This window comes from Podarcis liolepis, assembly GCF_965112155.1.
Source record: "Podarcis liolepis genome assembly, chromosome: 2".
In the NCBI taxonomy this organism is placed as follows: domain Eukaryota; kingdom Metazoa; phylum Chordata; class Lepidosauria; order Squamata; family Lacertidae; genus Podarcis; species Podarcis liolepis.
Genome location: NC_139555.1, coordinates 121,929,819 through 121,956,487, shown reverse-complemented (window position 1 = coordinate 121,956,487; position 26,669 = coordinate 121,929,819). Strand labels below are relative to the sequence as shown.

Sequence of the window (26,669 nt, the reverse complement as noted above, 5' to 3'; positions counted from 1 at the left end):
CACCTTATGAAACTTGTGCACCAATTTATGGAAGATTTCGAGGTTTTATGATTTCAAACTGACCCCTTTTTGACATAATCACCCAGAACTATCGGACCTGAATACTTCTTGTCATTAAAATAATCATTTCTAATCAAAACAATTATTCAACATGGCATTTTACTCCCACCAACTTCTTCTAAAGTGCTCCACACAAGCGTACATGCGAACAAAAATGTAAAAAAATGACATGTGGCCATAGCTCAAAAAGTTGACCTGATTGAGCAAAACCAATGTGATTTTTGGATTCAGCGCATCAGATTCGTCCTAAATCAACTGAAAAAACGCAGACAACATATTTGTTGTTGACCGGTGTTATCCCTGTCCAGGAAAACTGGATGGAGCAGGTGAAAAGTGAAGCTTAAGACGTCCCTGAGGTGACTGAGCCCATTGAGTCCCAAAAGTGGGTCCAGGAGAGCCCCCCTCAAAACAGCCAGCCTCCTTCTTCACAGGGGCTCATCTTGCAACCACAAATTGTTGCTGTGAATAATGGCCAAAAAGAGAACGGACTCTAAGAGAGTCACTTTTACAGGGGAAACAAGAAGAGTGTGGTTGGATCCGGCCAGAGGCCCCTAGAGTGCAGCCTCCCATCCTCACAATGGATGACCGGATAATGCTTCCTCTTCTGGGAAGCCCAAACAGGCCCTGAGTGCCATTCACAGCCTTGGCATCCAACAGAAATCAAGCCTGGCACTGAAACAGCTTCTTCACCTGCAGCCTCTTCTCAGCCCAGCTCACACACAACGGCGAAACTTTTTGACTTTCTGACTACCAGCCAGTTTTGGGGGTGGGAGCAACTTCTTTGGCTATACTAGTGAGGGTGCTTAGGTGACATCTATGGCCATCATCTCACCGAGATAGTTCAACAATGGATCCCTCCATTAGATTTCAACCTTGGCTGGATCCAGGAATTAGAAGGGACTCAGGCATCCTGCAGACTAAGACCACCCCACAAACTCACAATAATATTTTGGCATCAGAGAAGGGGAAATAGGGATGATAGAGATCATGCAGCTTGGGGGAAAGAGAACTCCCCAATAATTCTTTACCTTCCGACTTCACAGCCTACCCCCCCTTAAATAATAGCTTCCTTGTACCTGGGCAAGGAGCGGCCACTACTTGTCTCTCTCCTGATTTCTTGGAAAAGGAAGCAGCTTCTCATGTTTCAAATGTTCAGACTTCTGAAAGTGGAATGTGGGCCAAGCACATGGAGAAAGGGAATTGTGGCAAGCTGGTGGGCTCTGGCCTGACCCTGTGCTGATACCAAACTTGTTTTCAGTCTCCCTGCACCTTCTGTGCTTCTCTGTGTGGTCATACACTCTCTCTCTCCCTGTGTGTGTGTTTTGACTTCAACCCTGAGGTTCAGCCCTTGTTGCAACACCAAGCATTTATTATAAGGCACACAGTTAATCGCTGAAACCCCCTGCCACTAGATAGAGGGACTCAGGAGAAGAGCTGGGCTGCTGGATCACCCCAAAGGGGCCCATCGAGTCCAGCATGACGGTCTCTCAGTGGCCACCCAGATGCCCCAGTAAGGAAGCATGCAAGGAGGACGGAAGAGGGACACCCAGCGAGTGGGATGCTAATGCATTTACTGCCTCTGGCAGTGGAGGAAGAAGGGAGCCATCTTTTAAGACATGTAAGGGCTTTTTTTTAAAAAAAGGACACAGGAGGCTTTCTTGCACTGACTGTGTGGGAACGTTTATATAATTTAGCAGAGTTTAAACAATTCCCTGTTTGAGTTTATGCAGTGACAAGTGGATTGCTAATTCGTTTGAGTACTATCAATATTTATACCTTCCTGGTTGGTAATCCCTTCTGTCCCTCCAAACAAAACACACATGAATCTGAATCATATTAACATCAACTACTTTACTTTCAGATTCATTCAGTTTACAGAGTTGTTCCTGAAGGCTTTAGTTACTTAACAGATAAACTATATACTAGATAGTAGTGAGTCATGAGAACACTGCATCCGTAGCAAGGCCGTAGGAAGGGAGCGGCGGGGGGCAGGGCACCCCGGGTTCCATCATGGAGGGGGGATGACAAATAAGGGACAATTGCTGCCCTACTAGGGCAGTTCATTAATTTTATTTTATTTTTATTTTTTTGGAAAATGTCTGCTCCAAATGTATTATCTTACTACACTAGGGATTATATAGCTATGTAGGAAATTTCATTCATGCAGAACTCTAGCAGCATAAGGCAAAACATAAGCTAATAGATTATGCGATGTAAAAATTATATGATACTTACCGAAGGGGTGGAGGGAAGTCCGAAGCTCGGAAGAGCTAAAGATATATGTAGGATGTATAAATGTATAATGAGTTTATGTGCACTAATGAAAATGAATAAAAATTTATTGGGGGGGAGTATTAAAAACAATACAGCGTTAAATATTAAAGTCTTCAAGCTGTTCCTGCGCATGCCTGACAAATCTGCCCCATTGTCAAAATTTATCTTTTCCCCCACCTCCAGTCTCTGTTGTTGTGTGTCCTGGCTGAAGGGAAAAATAGAAGACGGATGACCATCGGTCAGGGATGGTCTAGTTGAGATTCCTGCATTGCCCCAGGGATTTGGCTAGAGGACCCTCAGGGGTCCCTTCCAACTCTACAGTTCTCTGGTGCAGGCTTGTGCAGAGGTTTAGGTACAAGGTGGATGCAAGGGGTGCATAGGATTGCAGCCCATCTTATGCACCGTCGGCTCGGGAATAAGTCCCACTGATCATGATGAGACTAGATTGCTGCTGTACAGTCCTGTTTTCCTTTTCAGATAATACAGAGCATGGTGAAATCACAATAAATAAAACCTCCCCTTCAGTAGTTTCAAGCACTACTACAGGTTCCTCATAATATCTGTAGTGCATTGTTTACTGTGACGGCACCTGCACTTTGGAACTCCCCGCCTATTGCAACAAAGCGCGTGCCTTTGCTAGACTCTTTTTGGGCACCTGCTAAAAGCATTCTTCTTTAGGAAAGCATACCTAGATCCTTAGGAAGTTGAAGTAATTTTAATCTTAATATTTTAGCTTCTGTATGTTTTAAAGTAGGGTTGTTAATTTTTCTTGATTTTACTGCTGTGGTGGGTTTTTGGTTTTTTTGGGTAAACCACTTTGTAGGTTTTTAAAATTTTATTAAATAAATAAACAATAAATATAAGTGAAATAACACGAGCCAAAACACAATTCATCCTTAGATTTAAGTATCTGTCCATAGTCGCCTACTTGTTATCAGAGACCCGGAATCCACATTGCTTTGTAAGAAAATATGAAATAACGTAAAACCATTTTTGCAGGCAAACTTTTTTTAAAAAAAATTCAATGTTTGTGTGTGGGGGGAGGGGTGACATGAAATTTTCCTCACCGGGTACCACCTGACCTTCCTCCCTCTCTGCATCCCAGAAGTTACCAGTCAACACTCCCAGCAGCAACCGACCAACAGACAAACTGCCACATAGAGGCAGTTAGTCCTCTGGGAATGTTGGGCTTGACTGACAGCTTTACAGACTCCGCCCTCGAGTGCATCTCCCTGGGGATCTCACAGCCACTCCCCCCCAGTTCCAGAGAGGGGGGCAACCCAGACCCCCCCCCAGATGCGGGGATTGAATCTGGGGTCTTCCCCTGGCAACCCCCCTCCGCCCCCCCTGCAGGGCAGGACAGGAAGAGCTGCCGGGGGGGGAGAGAGGGGGGGAGGGAGGGAGGCGGCGATTCCCAGCGAGGAGCTGCAATCACTTTCTCTTTCCCTTTCCAGCCTCGCTCGCCACTTGTGTCTCGAATTCTGCCCAGCGACCGATGCCGCCATCTGCACAGAGATTTCCGATTGGTGGAATATTTCCCCTTGGCCAATCCCGTCTCGCTCTGCTGCTGGTTCCGCAGGCGGGGCAGAGAGCGGGTCTCAGAGCGGGGCAGAGAGGAGGAAAAGGGCGCTTCGTTTTGGGGGGAGATGGGGGTCCTCCTCCGCTGGCCCCCCCTGATCCTGGGGGCGGCTGCCCACCTGCTGCTGCTGCTGGACTGCGCAGGTAAGGACTCTGCTGTGGGGGAGAAAATAATCCCTTCCCAAATATCTGTTTCCCAGACTTGGCTTGTTTTGTATGCCGCCCGGGGCAGGGGCCGCTTCACTCCTGGGCTCGTAAGCTCAGTCAAAGAACAAAACGAAGCTTGAAGGTGTTGGCAGGATTCATGGGGGGGGAAAGGGACTCGCCTGTCCCGCCCCCCCGCAGCTTCGTGTTGACTCTGATTTGTGTGTGTGTGCGAGAGAGAGAGAGAGATACAGATACAGAGTCTTCGCTCGTCTATTTTTTTTACCTTCAGCCGCTCAGCCGCTCTAAAAACCCTGGAGACCAGCCTGGGGGTGGGAGCTGGACGCGTGTAGAGCTGACTTCATTGCGGGGGGGGGGGTGTGTGTCTGAATAAGGGGTCCCCACCCGCAATTCCCCATGTTGTGTTGTTCAGGAGTTCCCTTTCACAGCCACATTCATCCCCAGGTTCTTCTGCTTTACAGTTGTAACCCCCCCAGTCTCCCCCACCAAGAAAACCCCTTTCCTGTTGCCTGTCAAAAATGTAGGTTTCCTAAATTATGCAGGGGGCTTCTTTCTGCCGTTTCTGTACAGCCCCTTGTTCACGACGGGCACAAACAACTCCTGAGAAACAAAAATGGGCCCCCACCCTACAGCCCGGTTCCCCTTGAATACGCCCTCCTTTTATATTCTCCCTCCCCCCCAAAAAAAAGTTCAAAAAAGTTGGAGCCTCTGCCTGGCTTCTGGGGCTCCTAGACATGAATTGCCCTTGCTCAGAATATTCCTGCTCCCTCAGCTCACCAATCCACTGGTTCTGCATACTATTCAAGGATTTATCACTATTAAATTCTTAATTCCACATTCCTGATTGCTGCCTTTGGTGTTTTTCTCCTTTTGGGGTTGCCACTCGTGTTCTCTGCTTAACTAAAAAAATGTATATCCTGCTCGATTGTGATAAAAACTCTTATTGATTTACAGGAAATAGTAAAATAATAAAAACAGTTTAAAGCATTAAAAAATAACTAAAATTAGCATTGAGAGGTCAAAACTCGTCAACATTTGCCTGTCTGGATAGGGTTGCCCAAAGAAAATTGTTTTAAACAGACACTTTTGTGAGACAAGCGTATTCTTCATGGGAGAAATATCTGGAGATAGCAGCAGGGTAATTTTGTGAGTGGGAAGGGGGAATAGGGTGTTGAGATAATGTGGGAATTCTCCTTGACCCCTGCTGTTTATGAGATGAGGGAGATAAGATTTGTTTTGCATTCGGATCCTATCTATAGAAGAATATGATTACTGTATCTAGTTTGGGTTGGTTGGTTATTTTCTTATGTTTGTGATTCCTCCCCCCACAAAAAAATACTGTTTGCTTTTATAGTAAATAGTTTTTGTGCTTCTCTAATGGAAAATGGTAGGAATATAATACTAGCATTAGTTTAATAGTTGCTTGTGCCTACAAATTCTCCTGGCAAATAGAAGGACAAGAAATGGAGGCAGTGAGAGATTTTACTTTCTTGGGCTCCATGATCACTGCAGATGGTGACAGCAGCCACGAAATTAAAAGACACCTGCTTCTTGGGAGAAAAGCAATGACAAACCTAGACATCATCCTAAAAAACAGAGACATCACCTTGCCAACAAAGGTCCGTATAGTTAAAGCTAGGGTTTTCCCAGTAGAGATGTACGGAAGTGAGAGCTGGACCATCAAGAAGGCTGGTCGCCGAAGAATTGATGCTTTTGAATTATGGTGCTGGAGGAGACTCTTGAGAGTCCCATGGACTGCAAGAAGATTAAACCTCTCCACCTTGAAGGAAATCAGCCCTGAGTGCTCGCTGGAAGGACAGATCCTGAAGCTGAGGCTCCAATACTTTGGCCACCTCATGAGAAGAGAAGACTCCCTGGAAAAGAACCTGATGCTGGGAAAGATGGAGGGCACAAGGAGAAGGGGACGACAGTGGGCGAGATGGTTGGACAGTATTCTCGAAGCTACCAGCATGAGTTTGACCAAACTGTGGGAGGCAGTGGAAGACAGGAGTGCCTGGCGTGCTCTGGTCCATGGGGTCACAAAGAGTCGGACACGACTAAACGACTAAACAACAACAACAACAAATTATCACAGTACCTTTAAGCTTTAAGAACTAAAGAGTAAGACCTGTTATTTCTCTCTTGAACCCTCTTGATATGGGGGGCTGCCCCCTCACTGTGCTACAGAGCTGGCCAAAGGGTGGTGGAGACCACTGGTTCCTTCAGATTCCTCCTCACTTTGGGGTCTCATGTGTGACTCATTTTGTGGCTCTTTGTCTCCTGACCACTGAGCAGAACTGCCTGTGTTGTTTAGCCAGATGCCACAACCAGAGGCAGCCTTGCTCTGAGCTCTTGTGGTTTGAAGTGGGGGAAACCCTCGTCCTAGGAGAGGGTGTGGCGATCACACAGGGTCCCTGGACGTTTGACGGTCTATTGACCCCTGTGCCACCACTATGATTGCTTCCCCGCTGCCACCAACCCGTTTCTCTCGGGTGCACATGGAGTCCAGACAGTTGTTAACATTAAATCAAATAAGCAAGTTTATTTTATAAGCATTAACAAGTTTATGGTTTCAGATAATTTTTCTTGTCAGTTTCTTAATCTTATTTTCTTTTCTGACCTATACCTTCCTAATACCTTCTAACTGATTATCCCAACTGTTTAACTGACTTCTCTCAACAGATTCTCTCACTCTCTCACATCAACCTAGCCCAACCCACAGACGTAGCCTTCCTCTTCCTTCTCTAACTCCTGACTGACTTCTCAACAACTCCAACTCCAACTCCTCCCCTTGGGTTCCCACTGGCCACTTCACACTCATTCAACCCTTTCCTTATGACCCAGCAGGATGTCACCTAGGAGGGCAAACGCCACAGGGGGTGTCTTAGAGATGGGTCCCATTTCATAGAATCATAGAATCATAGAGTTGGAAGAGACCACAAGGGCCATCGAGTCCAACCCCCTGCCAAGCAGGAAACACCATCAGAGCACTCCTGACACATGGTTGTCAAGCCTCTGCTTCAAGACCTCCAAAGCAGGAGACTCCACCACACTCCTTGGCAGCAAATTCCACTGTCGAACAGCTCTTACTGTCAGGAAGTTCTTCCTAATGTTTAGGTGGAATCTTCTTTCTTGTAGTTTGGATCCATTGCTCCGTGTCCACTTCTCTGGAGCAGCAGAAAACAACCTTTCTCCCTCCTCTATATGACATCCTTTTATATGTTTGAACATGGCTATCATATTACCCCTTAACCTCCTCTTCTCCAGGCTAAACTGTTAGGATATTTCCGTTCCACCTTAAAGGGAGCAGGCTTTGTGAGTAACAGAGTCTGCGCATGTCCTAGTCATAGGATGTTTATGTTCTTGCTGAGATTCCTTTCGTTTTCTCAGTTGGCCGAAGATGCTGACACAGAACGGTCACGTTTTCTTTTGTTCTGTTAAACGCTAATAAAGTCTGAAAATTATGCTCTTCTGCGGTGCAAGCTTTTGGCTGTGTTTCTGCTGATAAACAGTGTACACCCAGCCCTGGAATGTGGCTAGGAATTTCCAGAGGCTTCGTGTCGCTAACTGCTGGATCTGCCTGTCTACGGGAGGCCGATGGATCGTCCAGAACTCCGGCTTGGGGGCTCATGATGGACACTATCTCCCTGGCAGTTTCCCAACAACAAGGTTATGGGCCCAGATTCACGGCACCTACAGGAGAGTAAAGCTGCAACAGACTGCGTTTAAGAGGTACGGTGGGAAAAGCGAAAGAAATGAGGGAGGCTTTTGGCTTTTCTGTTTACCTCTCCGGCAAGGCTTAATTGGCCTGGGAGCCGAGCCAAAAAGGCTTCGTGATTAATGGCTGCCAAGATAAGGAGTCTTTCAAGTTAATATAGACTCACGGCTACTGCCAAAAGCTGGAATGGAGCTTTTCCAAGCTGATGGAGATGCTCAGTGCCTTAAGTTGGATGGGCAGAATTATGAACCCTGGGCAAAATGGTGTGAGAGTTTACTGCGTCAGTTTGGGGTGTGGCATGTTGTTTCTGAAGCCCCCCCAGTTCCTCTGACAGAGAGATGGAAAGGCCAGAATTCGAAAGCGATTGACATAATAGTCCTATCCGTATCTCTTGAGGAAATTAAGACGCTGGCTGGCAACACCACTGCACGTGCAATGTGGTATGCTTTGTTGAAAGCTCACAAACCAATAATCCCAGCCCAGAGTTTGACTGCATCGGAGGTCCTAGCTGTTTCCCAGAATGCGAATGAATGCAGGGATGCTGAGGGCACCGGTTGCAAGCTGCAGGGGGAGCTGACCGTCACGTCATCCCAGGCAGCATTCCAGCCTCCAGGGGGAGCCAAGGAGTCGGCAGCTGAAAGCACTGGTTCTCATGGGAACCAAGGCCATCGCCTTTGCAGAAGCCGGAAAGGCAAAGGTAAACAGATGCCTGCAGATGGCCAGGAGCAGAGGGAGGGTGAAGAGCCCGCGCAAGGGAAAAACAAAGCGTTGTTTGCTGGCACAGCTTCACCAAAGGCTACAGGCACGTCTGCTGACCAGAAGCAGGGGGGCAAGCTGCAAAAGCCCACGCCAGTGGAAAGCAAGGTTTTGCTTGCTGGCACAGCTTCACCAAAGGCTAAAGGCAAGTCTGGTGGCCAGGAGCAGCAGGGGGGCAAGCTGCAAAAGCCCAGACCGCTGGAAAACAAGGGTTTGCTTGCTGAAAAGACTGCTCCAACTGCCAAAGGCAGGTTTATTGTGGACTCAGGTGCCAGCCGCCACGTTTCCAAGGACAGGCATCTCTTTATCTCCTTCAAGCCTCAGGAAGGTGAGATCCACCTGGCTGATGGAAGGACGTTGCAAATTGCTGGAGAAGGGACTGTGAAACTTGCAAGTTTGCACACAACCATCAGCGGTGTACTGTATGTTCCAGGAGCGGCGAGCAACTTGTTGAGCGTACCACAGCTTACTGGGCGTGGTTTTCAGATTTCCTTCAAGAGGAGCGTCTGTGTCATCAGTAAAGGCAAAGAGGACTATTTGCATGCAAAGTTTATGGATGGTTTGTTCCATATAACTTATGATGACACTGCTGTTGTATCTAATGCTGATTCTTGTTGTGTTGCACAAACTAACAAAGTTCTTCATGCAGGTTGCATTCATGATGCGCATCGAAGGTTTTGTCACCTCTCTTGGAAGGCACTGGCCAAGATGCCAGAGGTGGTTGAAGGTTTGAACATCAAACCCTGTAAATTTCACATGAAATGTGTATCTTGTGCAGAGAACAAGGTGAAGGTTGCTCCAAAAGGCAAGGAGTCTAGCAGGCAGGCTTCCAAGCCCTACCAGCTAGTGCATGCGGACCTGGTTGGTCCACTAGCGCCCTCTATAGGAGGAGCAAGGTACTTCATGATTCTGATTGATTCTTTTTCTAGGTACATTCATGTGTATTTGCTCGAACAGAAATCGCAAGCGTTTCCAAAGTTTAAGGAATTCTGTGCTTGGTTGGAGAATGTGCACAGTAAACGTATTTCTTGTTTGTTTACTGATCGGGGCGGGGAGTTTACTTCTCAGCAGTTTGAAGCTTTCCTGACTGAGAAGGGAATCCAGCATGACATGTCAACGCCCAGATCGCCATGGATGAATGGGCTTGCGGAGAGAGCAAATCAAACATTGCTGCAAGGAATCAAGACCTTGTTGCATGATGCCAATCTCCCTGATAAGTTTTGGGGGGAAGCTCTGGGGAATTTTGTTTATTCCTTTAATCGCAGATTGTCATCACCCATTGGCTGTACCCCCTATGAGAAGATGTTTGGCAAGAAACCCAACACCAAACACATGAGAATTTTTGGTTCGGACATGTGGGTACGCACACAACAAACCAACAAGCTTGGGAAGCGTGGGGCACATGGTTTGTTCATGGGGTACGAAAAAGGTGCATACAGGGTATGGATGACTGACTCTAAGTCCATAAAGTTCACAAGGAGTGTTGAGTACAATCCTAAGTGGGGGGAAAATGTGGGAATTTTCCAGTGTTACCCAGAAGAGGATGAAGGTGATGTCAAGCAAGCAGCTAAAGCTGAGGATGCTGCTGCTGCTGATGAGGATGAGGATGATGATGATGATGATGATCAGAGTTCGGATTCCAGTTCAGTGGGCGGCGCTGCTGCTGATGTCAGTGAAAGTGATGACACAGCAGACTACCAGAGCGCAAAGGCCTCAGTCAGACCATCTGATGCGTCTGACAATGAACTGGAAGAACCACTGTTCACCATTGGTCATTTTTCTCCTAAGAAAGAGGAGATGAGTCCAGAAGACTTGCGTCTAGTACGCAGATCTGAAAGGGCGACCAAGGGCAGACCTCCAAAGAGGTATGCTGATGAGTTTGCTAAGACAGCAACTGCTGTTCTTAGTAGCTCAGAGAAGGTATGGGAACCTTCAAGCTTCAAAGAGGTTCAGGAGTTAACCTCTAAAGATGCTGAGCCTTGGCTAAATGCCATGAAGGCTGAAGTTGATTCCTTGAACAGGAACCAAACTTGGGAATTGGTACCGGTAGTCCCAGGAATGAGACTGGTTGGCAGCAAATGGGTCTTCAAGGCCAAGACAGACCAGAATGGCAAGGTAGTCAGACACAAAGCCAGATTGGTTGCCAGAGGTTTTTCACAGGTACCAGGACAGGATTACCACGAGACCTACTCACCCACAGTCAAATATGAGAGCATTCGGCTGATGCTCAAGGTCGCTGCGGAGGAGAAACTGCGTGTTTCCCACCACGACATTAATACAGCTTTTTTGTACGGGATTTTGGGGGAGGAGCTGTTCATGCTTCCACCTGATGGGATGCAGATACAGAAAGGTATGGTCTGTAAACTGCGGAAATCCTTATATGGTCTCAAGCAGAGTGCCAGGTGTTGGAACACAAAACTCACTGAGACATTGCTTTCTCTAGGTTTTCACCAGGGCAAAGCTGATCCATGTGTGTTTGTCAAGGAGGAGGGGCAAAACAAACTGTATTGTTTATGTTTTGTTGATGATCTTCTGATGTTTTGGAAGAATCAGGCTTTTTACCAAAGCACCCTAGCTCAACTGAAGGAGCACTTTGACATGAAGGATCTTGGTGAGGTATCCAACTATCTTTCTCTGCAGGTGGAGAGAGACCAAGCAGGTAATTTTCTGGTACACCAAACACAGAAAATTGCTGATGTGTTAACCAGGTTGAATTTGGTTGATGCAAACCCAGCAGACACACCGATGGTGACAGGTTACCAGGTAGACAGTACTGCTGAAGCGTTTTCTGACACAACGCTATACAGATGCATTCTAGGCAAGCTGAATTTCATTGCCAGATGTTCAAGACCTGACATTGCTGTAAGCTGTAATCTGCTTAGCAGACATGCCAACAATCCTACGGTTCAGGATTGGAAAGCTCTGAAGCGCATAGCCCGCTATTTGAAAGGGACTATGCACTACAGGCTGAGGTTCACCAGTCAGAAGACTGGAGGTCTTGAAATCTTTGCTGATGCAAGTTTTGGAAGTGACACCACGGATGGTACAAGCACTTCTGGTGTGTGCTACATGTACAACCACTGCCTGTTTGACTGGTTGTGCAAGAAGCAAACAACAGTGAGCCTAAGTTCCTGTGAAGCAGAACTCAATGCTCTGTCATTTTCACTCATGGATTGTGAATGGTTGATGCAACTGTTTAAGGACATCAGGGTGTCTGTGAAATGTCCTATACAAGTGTATCAAGACAATAGATCGTGTTTGGCTTTGCTGAACTCCGAGAGTTGCAAGCAGAGAACCAAGTACTTGCAGATTAAGCTACATCGTGCAAGAGAGTGTATTCAGAAAGGACTGATTCAGGTGTCCTACATGGCAGGAAATGAAATTCCTGCTGATCTGTTGTCTAAGGTTGTTAACAAAGAACAACATAAGGTTTATGTACAAAGGTTGCAATTGAGTGAACCACAGGTACAACAGGTTACACGGAAAGGGGGAGGATGTTAGGATATTTCCGTTCCACCTTAAAGGGAGCAGGCTTTGTGAGTAACAGAGTCTGCGCATGTCCTAGTCATAGGATGTTTATGTTCTTGCTGAGATTCCTTTCGTTTTCTCAGTTGGCCGAAGATGCTGACACAGAACGGTCACGTTTTCTTTTGTTCTGTTAAACGCTAATAAAGTCTGAAAATTATGCTCTTCTGCGGTGCAAGCTTTTGGCTGTGTTTCTGCTGATAAACAGTGTACACCCAGCCCTGGAATGTGGCTAGGAATTTCCAGAGGCTTCGTGTCGCTAACTGCTGGATCTGCCTGTCTACGGGAGGCCGATGGATCGTCCAGAACTCCGGCTTGGGGGCTCATGATGGACACTATCTCCCTGGCAGTTTCCCAACATAAACATGCCCAGCTCCCTTAGCCGTTCCTCATAAGGCATCGTTTCCAGGCCTTTGGCCATTTTGGTTGCCCTCCTCTGGACACGTTCCAGTTTGTCAGTGTCCTTCTTGAACTGTGGTGCCCAGAACTGGACACAGTACTCCAGGTACAGAGCAGAATACAGTGGCACTATTACTTCCCTTGATCTAGATGCTATACTCCTATTGATGCAGCCCAGAATTGCATTGGCTTTTTTAGCTGCCGCATCACACTGTTGGCTCATGTCAAGTTTGTGGTCAACCAAGACTCCTAGATCCTTTTCACATGTACTGCTCTCATCTGGGCCTGGAGACTTGAATACATCTAAACTAGCCAAGTATTCTTGTATTATCTCCTTAGTTATTCTGGGCTGTGGTTCCTCTGCTGAATCATTTGCTCCAAATTCTCCAAATTTGATCTTGCCTGAAAGGAAACTGAGCGGGAGGGAGGTAGCAGAGTCAACACACCATCAAGGCAGGGGCAGAGCTACCTGCCCTGGCACCTGGAGCAGTGGGGGGGGGCTAGCTGGGTCTGGGGGTGCTGAAGCCCTTTTTGTGTTGCTCTGCCTCATCCTTCAGAGATCTAGAGAACAGGGCCTTCTCTGCAGTGGCTCCCCCTCTGTGGGATGCTCTTCCCAGGGAAGTTTACCTAGCGCCTTCATTATACACCTTTAGGCGCCAGGCAAAAACGTTCTTTTTTAACTAGGCCTTTGGTTGATTTGATCAACACCCTATGCCCTTTAAAAATGTAGGGGTTTTGGGGGGGTGTTATTGCATTGTTGTTTTTATTTTGATTGAATATTTTGTGGTTTTAGATTTTGATTTCGTTCTGTGAACTACCCTGAGATCTCCGGGTATAGGGTGATATAGAAATAATAATAATGATTATGATAATAATAATAATAATAATAATAATAATAATAATACGTCCCATTTTGCTACTTGAAACAAAGAGGAATTGCACTTCCCCCCTTAGCACTGTGCCCCCCCCCCACCTTCTGCCATGGAAATGCCCCATCTCTCACTGAACTCAACTCGCCTTCTCTCTGTCCAGGTGTGTGTGTCTGTGTGTGTTGCTGTGGGGCTGCCTCCTGGGCAGGCCAGCTCTGGTTATGATGCTGAAGCCTCTGCTCAGCTCCCTGCCTCCCCTCCATCTTCTCCCCAAGTCTTTGTTGGTTGTTCCTGTGGAGACTCATTAGGCCCCCTGGTGGCCAGAGCTGGTACAGCCTGTGGGAAAGTGAGCCCTTTTGAGGATAAGGTTCTTCCTTTGCCACGCTCTGTCCCCCTTCCTGTGTTCAATCTCTTGAAGGGGCAAGTGTGGGGAAAGGGGATGTGGGGCCACATGTTGAGACCTGACCCCAAAGTTGCATTTGCCCTCCTGCCCCTGCTATCCCTATGGGGCCTTCTTTCTCAAGTGGGGAACCCTCTCTGTGAGTGGTAGCTCAAAGCACAACATTGAAAGATTGCAACACTGAACCATTGAAGCATAAATTATCAAAAGGGGATCCAGGAAGGATCCTGGGAATCACAGGCCAATTAACTTGACATCTGTCCCTGGAAAACTGGTGGAAACTCCCAACTTGAATGCATTTAACTTGAATGATTTCAGCTTATGCTGTTGACAGCTGGCCTGTTGGAATCACACAAATTATAGAAGGCAGAGAGCTCTTTTTGTGCAAGGTTTTCACGAGATCTTGTGGAGCTGTCCTGAGTTCCCAGGAGATCTTCCCAAAGCCTCCCAGAGCCCAGGAAGCAAGACCCAGGTCAGACATGTTCAGTGCATGGCTCCAGAAGGTCAGATGGTGGGGCGGCTACAAGGGAGTGGCTTTCCTAGGCCCGTTTCTGCAGATATCAGCCACTCCCAGCAAAGAAGAACAGCCTGCCTCAGGCCAGGGGCCAGCCTAGTCCAGCACCCCTTTCTCACAGTGGCCCCCCAGATGAATGGGATGCTGATCTAGATGGGCCATTGGTCAGATCCTGCAAGCTCTTCCTTGTGCACATTACAGTAAGTCTGTGAGATAATATTTTTTCATATTTAATATTCCACTTCTCTTCCTCCGTGTAATTCAAGGCAGCACATGAGAGGGGGGGACATAGGGGAGAGGGGCAGCACTTGACATCTCGGGGGGGAGAGCCCTTCCTGAGTCCCTGGGTCCCAGACCTGATCCTGCTTAGCTTCCGTTCAGTGCCTGCATCCTGAGCCTTCAGACCATGTTGTGGGAGCTCTCATTAGCTTGGCGCTTGCAAGTGGGGGGCAATTCCTGCCCCCTTGGCAAAAGGGGAGGGGCTGGCCTCTCTCTATCTCACACAGAGCCTCAGCAGAGACATGCAGAGATTTAGTGCTGCCTGTCTGAGCTTTTTCTCGCCCTCTGCTCCATGGGCTATTGTTGTTGATACTTGTATTTATATCCTGTCTTTTCCTCTTTCCTCTGATTCTTAGGCTCCCTCTGCTCTGCCTCCTCTGTGTTTAAGGGCAGGTCTACAAACTCCCCCAAACCCTGCTGAACTTTGGATCTCCTAATTTAGGGCTGCTGCCTTCATCTACAGGACCCCTAACTCTCTGCCCCCTTTTCTCTTCCTTTCCAGGCTCCACTTCTCACTCCCTGCGCTACTTCTACACAGCTGTGTCTGAGCCTGGCCAGGGCCTGCCCCAGTTCATTGCTGTGGGGTACGTGGATGACCAGCAATTTGTTCAGTACGACAGTGACACCAAGGAGTATCTCCCTCACGTCCCCTGGATAAGGAAGGTGGAAAAGGAGGATCCTCAGTACTGGCACAGGAACACTCAGAACTTCCAGGGCTCTGAGCTGGCGTTCAGGGTGAATCTGCAGACTCTGCAGAATCGCTACAACCAGAGCGGAGGTGAGTGGAAGGCAGGAGAGGAACAGAGTCACACCTCCCCCCCCCCCAATATACTTTCCTCCAAGGGCCAGAATTGCAGGGAGGGGGCTGCTGGGAGGAAAGGAAATGGAGGGTGGGGGTCTCCACCAGAGCAGAGGCATCTCCCCTTAATGAAGGTCTTAATGGGGGCTGGGGTGGGGTGGGGTGGGGTGGGGTGGACAGAGAATGAGACCTGGAGGGGAGAGACCCCCCCCCCACACACTATGACACTCTCTGGACCTGCACATCCTACCAAGGAAATGTCTCCATTGCCTGCCCTTCCTTCCACGCTGGGCTTGGCTTAGGCCTTGTGAGGTGGAAATCTGTCTAGTTCATTTTCCTATGGGAGGGGAAGAGAAGGGTGGGGATCCTGAGGCTGAGACAAGCAAGCCTTGAGTTCTGGTCCTGCTTAAGGAGAAGCCAGCTGCCCAGACAGAGGTGCTGATTGGCTCACCCTTCTGACCATCACCAAGCCCCTCCCACTCCCTGGCACAGTGTTGAAAGAGAAGCCTTTTTAAGGAACACAAATGGACTGGGTTTTGGGGGTCAGAGTGGCAAATACACGGTTAAAACCATAAGCACTGGGGCTGCCACGTTTTACTGTCCTGTATGCAAAAGGAGCATTAGGCCAGAACTGGATCAGGGCCCATTAATATCAGAAATAATCTGTTTTCTAAGCAATTTGCTTTGTGTTATTTCAGGAGTTTCACTCTATCTGATTTTAGTTGGAAAACGTATGGCCAGTTACCTGGGAGGGAAGGAGCCCCAGTGAACTCCATGGGACTTGCTTCTGAGTAAACCTGCATAAGATCCCACATCTCCAGCATTTATTATACATCTGTACTTTCTTGATTGTCTCGCAGTCTACACTTAGGGACCCTTTAGAAAGGTCTTTCACCCCCTTTGTCCAGTTATGGCGATTTCTGCCACACTCCTCCCCCTACCCCCTGCCCCATCCAGTCTTGGAACTCTTACAACAGGCATCACTTAAAGTCTTAAACTCAGTAAAAGTTGGTAGACCTCTGGCCAAAGCCTCTTGGCACACATTTTTGTTTTTTAAACTTCCTTCTGAAATGAGTCAGAAGATGTTAGTCCTTTTGAGACGTTAGTTGTGTGAAAGGAGCCAGCATGCTGGAAGAGTGGGGGGAGGCATTAGTGTTTAGTTCCAAAGTTGAGTGACTCCCCCCTCTAATTGCAATTTTGGAGCAGAACTTCAGAAGTGGGAGCCTCTGCTGGGTCAGGAGGTGTAGCACCCTGCTTGTGGTTAACGCTTAGCTGGAATGAAATATTCAACGCAGCAATAGAGAAATTAAAATAATAATTTATTTGTCAGACAAATAAATGATAGGCACAGTGGCATATGGTTACCAAAGCTCTGCCCACTCCAGCCCTGATGGCCAGCACTTGTATTTCCTCAGCCCAGCCCCCTTGCTCCTCCTTTGGCTGCCTCTGTCCAATCAGCCTGGTTGAAATTCCTGTTGGCTGTTTGCTAGAACCAATCATAAAAGATACACCCATTTCCTATTACCTTTTATGGGAGACAAAGAGCTATATTTCCTTCTATCCATAAATGGCAGACAAGTAGCCATATATCTTACATTTGCCTCGACAAGGCACCTTAATTACCAGATCACCTTTTGCCCCTGTTTCCCTGCATTCCAAAAGAAATGTCTCATGGTATTAAATTCTGTCTAAACAGAGATCTTGGGTTCACATTCTCACACACCATCAATGAAATAAGAATCTAACATAAGAATCTAACATTTCTTACTTTCTAAATACTTTGCATAATTACATTAAGCTAATAAATCTCATACATAACATAGATAGCTTTTTAGAAGAAAAGGCCTTTGCAAAGTAAAAATAAACTCAATAAAAACAGTTTCAAAAGCAGCCTCTTCAGTTTACACCCCCCTTTCCCAGCCAGCTGCTTTTCCCATTAGCTCTTGCCCTTTAACCTTAGGAAAATATGACTAGAGTCTGATGGGAGGCACATAGTATTATTTTCTGTTAAACAATAAATATTACTATTTACCAACTCTTAATTAGTGTTTTTGCAGCTTGATTGTATTCTGTAATATGTAGGGTCAGTATAACCTTTGCTCCCAGCCTGTAATTTCCTTTTACAACTTTGAGAAATTTGTCTCCTGTTACTGCTATAAATCAGGGGGGCCCTGTTCAGGAAGATAAACAACTGCCAAAGTAATTAGCCAGCTGCTTTTCTGCCTGGCATGAAACATACAAACATTTGCAAATATATTTTTAAGCTCATTTTAAAATACAGGCCTTGATCAGATGCCTCAGAGGGAGATCTCTCTATGATTTTGCACCTTTACCTTCCAGGCTTCTCCACTTCCTCACTTCCTAAGCAGGCTCCCTCCCTCAGGACTTTCCCCTGCCCCTAACAGCACCACAGGTTTCCCAGCACTTCAAACAATAACTGAAGTGGAAGGGTAGAAATGTGGGTGAGATTGACGGGTGGGCTATGCTATGATGTCAGCTTCAGCCTCCTGCCCCCTTTGGCCCCTGGGGACAATCCTGATCAGGATCTGGCCCTGAAGCCAAAGAGATTCCCCACCTGGGACACAGAATAATGGAGGTGGAAGGAGCCTTGCCAAAGGTGTCAGCCTGAGTGTGTCCAGAGCCCTCTGGGGCCTTCGTTGGCCTTGTCAGGCTTGCAAGGAAGAAACCCAGGGGGTCAGCTGAGACCAAGCCAGCGCTGCAATGGGCAGGTCTGCTTTTCTTGCAGTGGGATCAGGCCTGGCCTTGCCTTGCAGGCTTCCTCTTGGGCTCCTGGGAATTCTGCTTCTCCCCCTTTTAAAAATGGGGATTGGGTCCCTCCTGAGCCCCTGCTCCTATCCATGGAAAATGCCCCATAAATGTCACCAAGGGGCGCCTCTCGGTTCCTGATCATTTCTTGCAATTGCTTAGCTCAGAAAATCCCAAACAAATGAGGTGGCCACTTCAAAGGTGCCACGGACAGCCCTGGAAATGTGATCTGATCCTATTTAAAAACAATGTTGAAGGTATAGGTGTATCGTGATTGATCCCACTTAACATCTTGAGGAAACGGGAGGGGAGTGAGCTTCATTTATAAAATGAGGGAGAAAGCAATTTATGCTGAAGAAGCAGTGAGACAAAGCAACTTCCCTCCAAGCAAAAGCTCCATATCCAGACCAGCTGGTGGGGTTTGTGGTTTGGTTTGTTGTTTGCATAGGTCAACCACAAACCATTGTTTGAGTGCATAAAAAGAACTATAGCACCTTGGGACATGGTCTTGTAGAAGATACTATTTATTTATTATTATTATTAAATATGTTGAGGAGTTCTAGAGGGAGGACTCCAAAGTAGCTCTGTTACAATCATTCTACTTGCCAGAGGGAGCAATCTCCCTCCCCCCCTCCCTGCAGACCTTTCTGGGGCTTCTCCTGACAACCCCCAGCTGATTTGTGGGGAACAGACGGAAAGGAGATGGGGAGAAAGCCCCAGCTGTGTGAGCGAGACTTGTTCCTTCTGGCTCCCGCTAGACCAGTGTTTCCCAACCACTGTTCCGCGGCACACTAGTATGCCGCGAGATGTTGCCTGGTGTGCCGTGGGAAAAATTAAAAAATTTGAAAGATTTTTTTTAAATAAAAAAAGTCAAATTTTCGATTGGGGCGCCGTCACTAGATGACCCCTGGGGTTCCCTCCCTCCCTCCCGCTCTGCGCCTCCCTCCTCCTCCTCCTCCTCCGGGGAGGCCCTTCCTGGCTCTCGGCCAAGGCTTGGCGGCTGCCACTCACTCACTCGCTCGCCCACCCGTCCCTCCATCCCTGCACCCGGCCTCTCCCCCTCCGTCCCCGGGGCGGGGGCTGCCGGGATCCGTAGTCCCCTCGCCCTTAGGCTCCGCACCTACGTTTCCCAGCGTGGCCTGGCAGGCCGGGCGTTTTGTTTGAAGCGCTCTTCTCCCGGCCATGGAATGAGCGTGGCGGCCAGGCGGGCAGGGGCTCTTCCGCGCAGACCCTGCGCAGCCTGCCTGTGCCCCCGCGGAGATCAGGCGGCAGGATGGAGCCCGGGGATCCCCGCGGAGGCGGAGCGGCGGAGGCTGCCCCCCAGGTAGGGCTGCGTCGGGGTTTTTTTAATTTTTGCAATGCTGCATCCGCGCCAGAGGGGATGCATCGGACCGCGGGGAGACCCCTTGGCGGGCGTGCAAGGCAATGCATGCGTGCAGGCGTTGCATGGAGTGCAGTGCAATGCAATGGCAACGCGGCGCCCTGCATGCATGCATGCAACTTCCACCGGTGCTCCGGACTTGGCAGGTGAGGGGGGGTCCCCAGTGGGCGGCAGAGAGAGCCGGGAGGGCGAAGGGGAGCCGGGGGGGAGCAGCGCTGCTCCCCGAGCCGAGCCCGGGGGGAAACTTCGGCGTCGTTGCGCCGGGTGTTGGAAGCGGAGGCTGGCGGGGGCCCCTCACCTGCAAAACCTGGTCGCCTCTCATATATTTCGTGCATTGCATTCATCGCCCGCTTTCTCCTCCAAGGAGCTCCCGGGGGCGCGCGTGGTTCTCCCCGTGTTATCCTCGCAACAACAGCCCTGCGAGGTGGGTCAGGCGAGTGGCCCAAGGGAGCACCCAGGGATTGTCCTGGCCAGGTGGGGTGATTTGAACCCTGCTCTCTGCCCGGTCTTCGTCCTCATTTAGCCCCCACATGTGCATGACTGTGCATGACTGAGGTTTTCCCCCCTCGTCTTGGCTATGGTGTGAGTCTGTGCTGTTAATTAATGGGGTTCTGCCTTCGGAGAAGAGGAGCCAGCCCTCAAGGAGGTGATTATGTAATTTGCTAGCAATTCATGTCCCTCCCGGCGTGACGCTGCGCGCTGACATCACGGGGCTGTAATGGTGGTGTGCCTCGAGATTTTTTTCATGAAACAAGTGTGCCTTTGCCCAAAAAAGGTTGGGAAACACTGCTCTAGACTAACTGTGTTATGCTGAATCCAGCCCAGAAAAGAGAAGCTGCTCTAATCCAAGGCTGTATACTCCCCAACTCAATTCAGCTGTGAGCCAAAGGCTCCTGAGATGAAAGGGGAAGCCTAAATCAGAAGTGAGAGCAACCTGGTGTCCTCTGGGACAGCCTCTCCTCCATTGCTGAGCTCCTTCAGGCTATGCAGAAACACAAAGAGCTAGAAGAGTGACTAGTGGGGTGCCACAGGGTTCTGTCTTGGGCCCGGTCTTATTCAACATCTTTATCAACGACTTGGATGATGGACTCAAGGGCATCCTGATCAAATTTGCAGATGACACCAAACTGGGAGGGGTGGCTAACACCCCAGAGGACAGGATCACACTTCAAAACGACCTTGACAGATTAGAAAACTGGGCCAAAACAAACAAGATGAATTTTAACAGGGAGAAATGTAAAGTATTGCACTTGGGCAAAAAAAATGAGAGGCACAAATACAAGATGGGTGACACCTGGCTTGAGAGCAGTACATGTGAAAAGGATCTAGGAGTCTTGGTTGACCACAAACTTGACATGAGCCAACAGTGTGACACGGCAGCTAAAAAAGCCAATGCAATTCTGGGCTGCATCAATAGGAGTATAGCATCTAGATCAAGGGAAGTAATCGTGCCACTGTATTCTGCTCTGGTCAGACCACACCTGGAGTACTGTGTCCAGTTCTGGGCACCACAATTCAAGAAGGACACTGACAAACTGGAACGTGTCCAGAGGAGGGCAACCAAAATGGTCCAAGGCCTGGAAACGATGCCTTATGAGGAACGGCTAAGGGAGCTGGGCATGTTTAGCCTGGAGAAGAGGAGGTTAAGGGGTGATATGATAGCCATGTTCAAATATATAAAAGGATGTCACATAGAGGAGGGAGAAAGGTTGTTTTCTGCTGCTCCAGAGAAGCGGACACGGAGCAATGGAGCCAAACTACAAGAAAGAAGATTCCACCTAAACATTAGGAAGAACTTCCTGACAGTAAGAGCTGTTTGACAGTGGAATTTGCTGCCAAGGAGTGTGGTGGAGTCTCCCGCTTTGGAGGTCTTTAAGCAGAGGCTTGACAACCATATGTCAGGAGTGCTCTGATGGTGTTTCCTGCTTGGCAGGGGGTTGGACTCGATGGCCCTTGTGGTCTCTTCCAACTCTATGATTCTATGATTCTATGAGCTGTTAGGAAAACATTCTTGAAGAAACAGGTAAAGGTTCCTGGAAGCCTTTAAAGAGGGTTCCAGAATTTTCTTTAGCATGTTAGAGTTAGCACTCTAGGTTTGATTGGTGTCAGCTGGAGGTGCAAATAAAGGGAGGAAGTTGCAGGCTGCAATTTCTGCACGAGGAAAACACACATACACACACACACACACACACACAGTCCGCACGCACACTGACAACAAGGTTGGAAGTAAGACAATGTGTGCTGCTGATAGTGTGAGTTTTGCTGTGTCGGGATTGTTAATTACTGGAATGAGAATACCATGCTGGAGAGCTAAAGAAGGATTCTCAATAGCTTGTATATAATAGTAACAGAAGGGATGCGGGTGGCGCTGTGGGTTAAACCACAGAGCCTAGGACTTGCCTATCAGAAGGTCGACAGTTCGAATCCCCACAATGGGGTGAGCTCCCGTTGCTCGGTCCCTGCTCCTGCCAACCTAGCAGTTCGAAAGCGCGTAAAAGTGCAAATAGGTACTGCTCCTGCGGGAAGGTAAACTGTGTTTCCATGCACTGCTCTGGTTCACCAGAAGCGGCTTAGTCATGCTGGCCACATGGCCTGGAAGCTGTACGCCGGCTCCCTCAGCCAGTAAAGCGAGATGAGCGCCTCAACCCCAGAGTCGGTCATGACTGGACCTAATGGTCAGGGGTCCCTTTGCCTTTTAGTAGTAACAAAATGCTTGTGCGACCAGTCAAGCAATAAAGAAGCTCTTGACTGTGAGTTTGAGTATGACTCCTGTTCTTGTCCTCTGCCTCTGGGGAAAACTCTGCTACAAACAGTCAGAAGTGGTTTGACCGAGATGCCACCACACAAGCAGAAAAGCGCAGTGGAAGTGTGTGCAGAAGCCTCCCTGGATTTTTGGTGTTTGAGAACCAAGGCACCACCGTACAAAAGTACTTGTATTGGGGTGCGGGGGGGGACACAATAATGGAAAGTTCTACAAAAAAAAGACTCTGCAGTGGCAGGCATGGATGTCTTCCCTTCACCCCCCATGCCTGTTATTTGTGGCACAAAACAAGGAGGCCAGCTTACGCTTTGCTCTCTTCCTGGCACCGTTGGCACTGGCTTTGTAGCAAAGTAGTAACAGGGAGGGATCCTGGAAGAGAGCAAAGAGCTGGGAATCCAGTTGGGAATCCAGCCCTGGTGCTGCTGATATTGAAATTAAAGGGTGGGGTACCTGAAACTTGGATAACTCTGTGCTCATGTGCCTTACTACTGGTCCCAAGCAGCAAATGGATGTTATTTGCATTATTGAGGTGCCAATATGCCCCCCCCCTGTCTCCTGCAATCATGACCCCAGAATAGGCACAGCCATGAGTTCTCTCCCTTCTATGAAACTTCTTCCCTCTGCCTCCTCGTCCTCCCCACTGCCTTGGAGAACTGGGGGTGGGGGGCGGCTGGGGTCTGCAGTGCTGGAGACGACAGGAAGCAAGGATGGTGTCCCCATTCCATATTCCATAGGGAGATGGGGGCCCCACAGGGATGCCGGCTTTCAGCCCCCCTTTCTCCTTGGAGCCTTTCAGAATCCATCAGGTTGTCTGGACTGCTCACTCCACCTGCTGGGGGGCTGATAGAGAACGGGGCCTCCACATCTGGTAGTTGCTCTTCTTAAAAACCTGCCTCACCCCATGGAACTGACGTCCAGGAAAGAGTCCCTCAAGAAGAGAGTTCAGAAATGGGCTAGTCCCGGTGTGTGGGCAGCCAGGATCACAAACAGATTTTATTTTATTTTATTTCACAATTGTAACTACCCGATCCTCTGCATGTTTACTTGGAAGTAAGTCCAACCCCACTCAGTGTGACCTAGCTTCAAGCAAATATGCAAAAAGAAATGTATGCACAGTTGTACCTCCGGTTGTGTATTTTCGAGATAGGAATGTAGCAAACCTGGAAGTATACTTCTGTGTTTTTGCCACTCGCACATGTGCAGAAACGCTCTTATCGCACCGCATGCGTGTGCAGAAGCGGTGCCTCTGCTTGTGGACTTGTTTGGGTTGCCGACGGACCCCTGGAATGAATTAAGTTTGTTCAGGAGGGTCCACTCTAATAGGTAATGGGAGAATCAAAATGATCTGTCAATTTAAGCATTGTGGGACTTCAAAATGATTGTTTTAATGTTGTTGTTGTTGTTTTGAAGATTTGGTGGTAGCCCCCTGGGGTGGGCAGGAGGATGCAGGGACCCGCCATCTTTGACAAGGGCAGCCTGGCTTCTGCTGAGAAGGGGGGGCCATTTTGAAGTGGGGCAAACCCCACTTGTGGCTATGAGGAAACTTCTTTTCCCAAAGGCCCTTCCATGACTTCCCTCCTTTTAGGGAAAAGGACCTTGATATTGAGCAGCTGGGGGGAGAGAGATGGAGGGGAAGAGGAGACCTTCTCTCTTGAAAGGGCCCCCCATGTGTGGGTGTCCCCCTTCCATGTTGCCCCTTTCCTCTTTCTGGGGGGGACAGGGGGCAGCTGAGGCGTCCCTCCAAAAGGGGCAAGATCCAGAGGAGCAGAGCTGGGGGGAAAGATGGACAGACCTGTGACCTCCGACCCTGCAAGGGATGCTCCTGTTGGGCAGGAAGGGAAACCCCACCCCTCCCCCACCTCCAGGGAGTTGGGAGAATCCACTGGGAATTGGGGGGGGAGTGAGGCGATGAGAGGGAGGGGGGCAATTAAAGGGGGGCTTTATAGGCTCAGGATTGTAGCGTTTCCCTCAGGGAACGTGTTATGAGGATGAGCCTTCAGAAAGATACAATGCTGGTTGATTTTTCTCCCCTCTGACTGCTGCCTCTTCCCAGAGTCTGAGGCAAATAAATCCTTTTTCCTGGGCTCCTTTGCTGATGGGGGAGGGACTGCTCTGACCCCCCTTGACCTCCTGGGCCTCTTTTGACCCTTCCAGGGATCCACACCCTTCAGAGGATGATTGGCTGTGAGCTGAGGTCAGATGGGCGCAAAGGAGGAGGGTATTGGCAGTTTAGCTACGATGGGAGGGACTTCATCGCCTTCGACAAGGAGACCCTCACCTGGACAGCAGCCCAGACAGAGGCCCAAGTGAGCAAGAGGAAGTTGGATGCTGAATTGGCCGGAATCCAATACAATAAGCACTACCTGGAGAAGGAGTGCATTGAGTGGCTGCAGAGATACTTGGAGTACGGAAAGGAGACTCTGCAAAGAACAGGTGAGGGGGGCTCAATGGGGAGGGTAGGGGCAGTTTCCCTTTAAGCTTCCCCCCCCTTAACAGTCTTCCTTTCTGGACCAAACAGCAAACACTCTTCTTGGTGGGGGCGGCAAAAAGAAGTTTGGGACCCTGGGAGGAGAAAGGGGGTCACTTCAGAGTATGATGGGGGGGGAGATGCTTAAAAACAGCCCCCCGTGCCCCTTTGGCTAGGATAAGGGATGGCAAAAGACAAATGGGGGAGGGGGCACAGAAACAGCAGGGAAGGGGCCAGGAAAGCAAAATGCATGTTAAGTTAAATAAAATAAAAAAAAGAAAATTGAAATGGACAGATTTGAGGGGAGATACAGAAAACCTCTTGCCTTTAAAGTCTTTAAAGTCTTTAAAACTAGATAAATTAACCTTTTTAAAAAAACAGAAAATGTGTGGGGAGCCCATAAAATATGTCTTAGAGGATGCAGCCCCCTCACTAAGACTGTAGGTTAGCAGAAACCCTGCACATGGTGAGAGAGTATGGGAGTTCCCACTTCTACCTTATTATATCTATTATTTCTGAGGAATTTTACTTTTTTCCATGGGGAACATTCAGAAGTGTCCTCTTCCCCAACCCCATGCCTTCAAATGGTACAGTCCACTCTTCTGCCTTCAGGAATCTGGCACAGGTGCCAATCAAATGATCAAGTGTTTTGACTGGCTTTCTTCCTATCTCTATTAGCTTTGCTGGTATTAACATTAATTAAAAATGAAATAATTCTAGCACTCTCCCTTTTTGAGGAATGACACATACGTGTTAGCCGTGCTTAGAGAGATCTGAGCAAATTCATCTATGGGGGCCTGGTGAAAATTAACCCCCGAGACACTGAGCATATTTCTTGAGGTTGAGGATTTCTCTCCAAAAGCCACAATGAAGCGTTTTCAAGGGTGACAACGTGCAAAGGTGGCTGGGAATCATCCTTTTTGAGACAGAGGTTCTGCTGAGGACAGGTGGGGTGGGGTGGGGTGGGGAGGTCTTGTTTTGGGTTTTTGTGGGGAAAGGGCTTGACCTTCCTTCCTTCCTGCTCCCCCCAGCAGAGTCACATCCCCTCCTAGACCGAGTTTCCAGTCCAGGCACTGCAAAGCGGGTGGGATCCTGGAACAGCCCCTTCAGACAACAGCTACCCAGGGAGCCAGGAAGGGGGAAAGATGCATTCTTGAATATTAACCCAAGTTTTCAAACAAGGGTTACATTCTGCGGATCATGCCTAAAGCCAAAATCATGTATAGTCAAAACACATTGTATTCAAGGGCGATTGGGTTGCCAAAGTCCTTCTTCCCCAGACGCCCGTCTCCTCCTTTTGGTTTTTAGAATATTTTTGGCAAGTGCGTAAAACTGTATGTGCACAAGTTAAATGTGCGTAAGTTGCTGGCTTACTGGGCCTCCTGGTCTGCCCTTTCCACTCCAGGGGAGGCTGCCGTGGAGAAGGGAGATGGGCCCTTTCCAACCTCAAGGGACCCTTTCAGGGCAGGCGGGAGAACTAGAAAGGAGCTCTATGACTCATGGAGAATTAAACACCCTAATGGGAAAGATATTACACACTTCTCGGAAGCTAAAAAATCAGGGGAGAGGTTAGATGCTATTTGGATTTCTAAAGGGCTGACCCTCTTAGAAAAAGCAGAAATTCTGGGAAGGACTGTATCAGACCATAATCCAGTAACAATACTGTAATGGTTCTAGGGGTTGCTTGTGTGTAAGTTGCCGCCACTCCTGGCTAGGATACCTGGTTGAACCCTTTCTGTCTGGACAGCCTTTCACTTCGTGACTGTCTCAGTCGCTGGCAGTTCCGACAGTGGGTGTTTCTTGAACCTCTTCCAGCATAGAAGTTCTTTGACGCCAAGTCTCCTCCTACTCTCCCTGCGCGGAAGTCTTTTGCGCAGGGAGGGTGTGGGCAGAGGCGCACCCGTGCTCTCCCCGCTGGTCTCCAGTGAAGAGTCCTGGAGCCTCCTCTCCAATTCCCC

The 26,669-nt window shown here is 48.7% G+C and overlaps 1 protein-coding gene and 1 long non-coding RNA gene across 3 annotated transcripts in view; one reads left to right on the top strand and one right to left on the bottom strand.

Moving 5' to 3' along the window:
- The window catches only part of LOC310702041, a 257,327-nt gene that overhangs the window by 10,418 nt on the left and 220,240 nt on the right, over window positions 1–26,669 (bottom strand). The window lies entirely within an intron of this gene.
- LOC310701772 (major histocompatibility complex class I-related gene protein-like) overlaps window positions 3,895–26,669 on the top strand; it is a 139,620-nt gene continuing 116,845 nt past the window's right edge. For both annotated transcript variants that reach the window (XR_014523100.1, XM_083493123.1), the window contains exons 1-3: window positions 3,895–4,056; window positions 15,040–15,315; window positions 24,399–24,677. Coding sequence is in view for 1 of the 2 variants with exons in the window: in XM_083493123.1 (XP_083349249.1) it covers window positions 3,981–4,056; window positions 15,040–15,315; window positions 24,399–24,677 (631 nt within the window). In the remaining variant the exon portion in view is untranslated. The remainder of the gene's footprint in view (window positions 4,057–15,039; window positions 15,316–24,398; window positions 24,678–26,669) is intronic.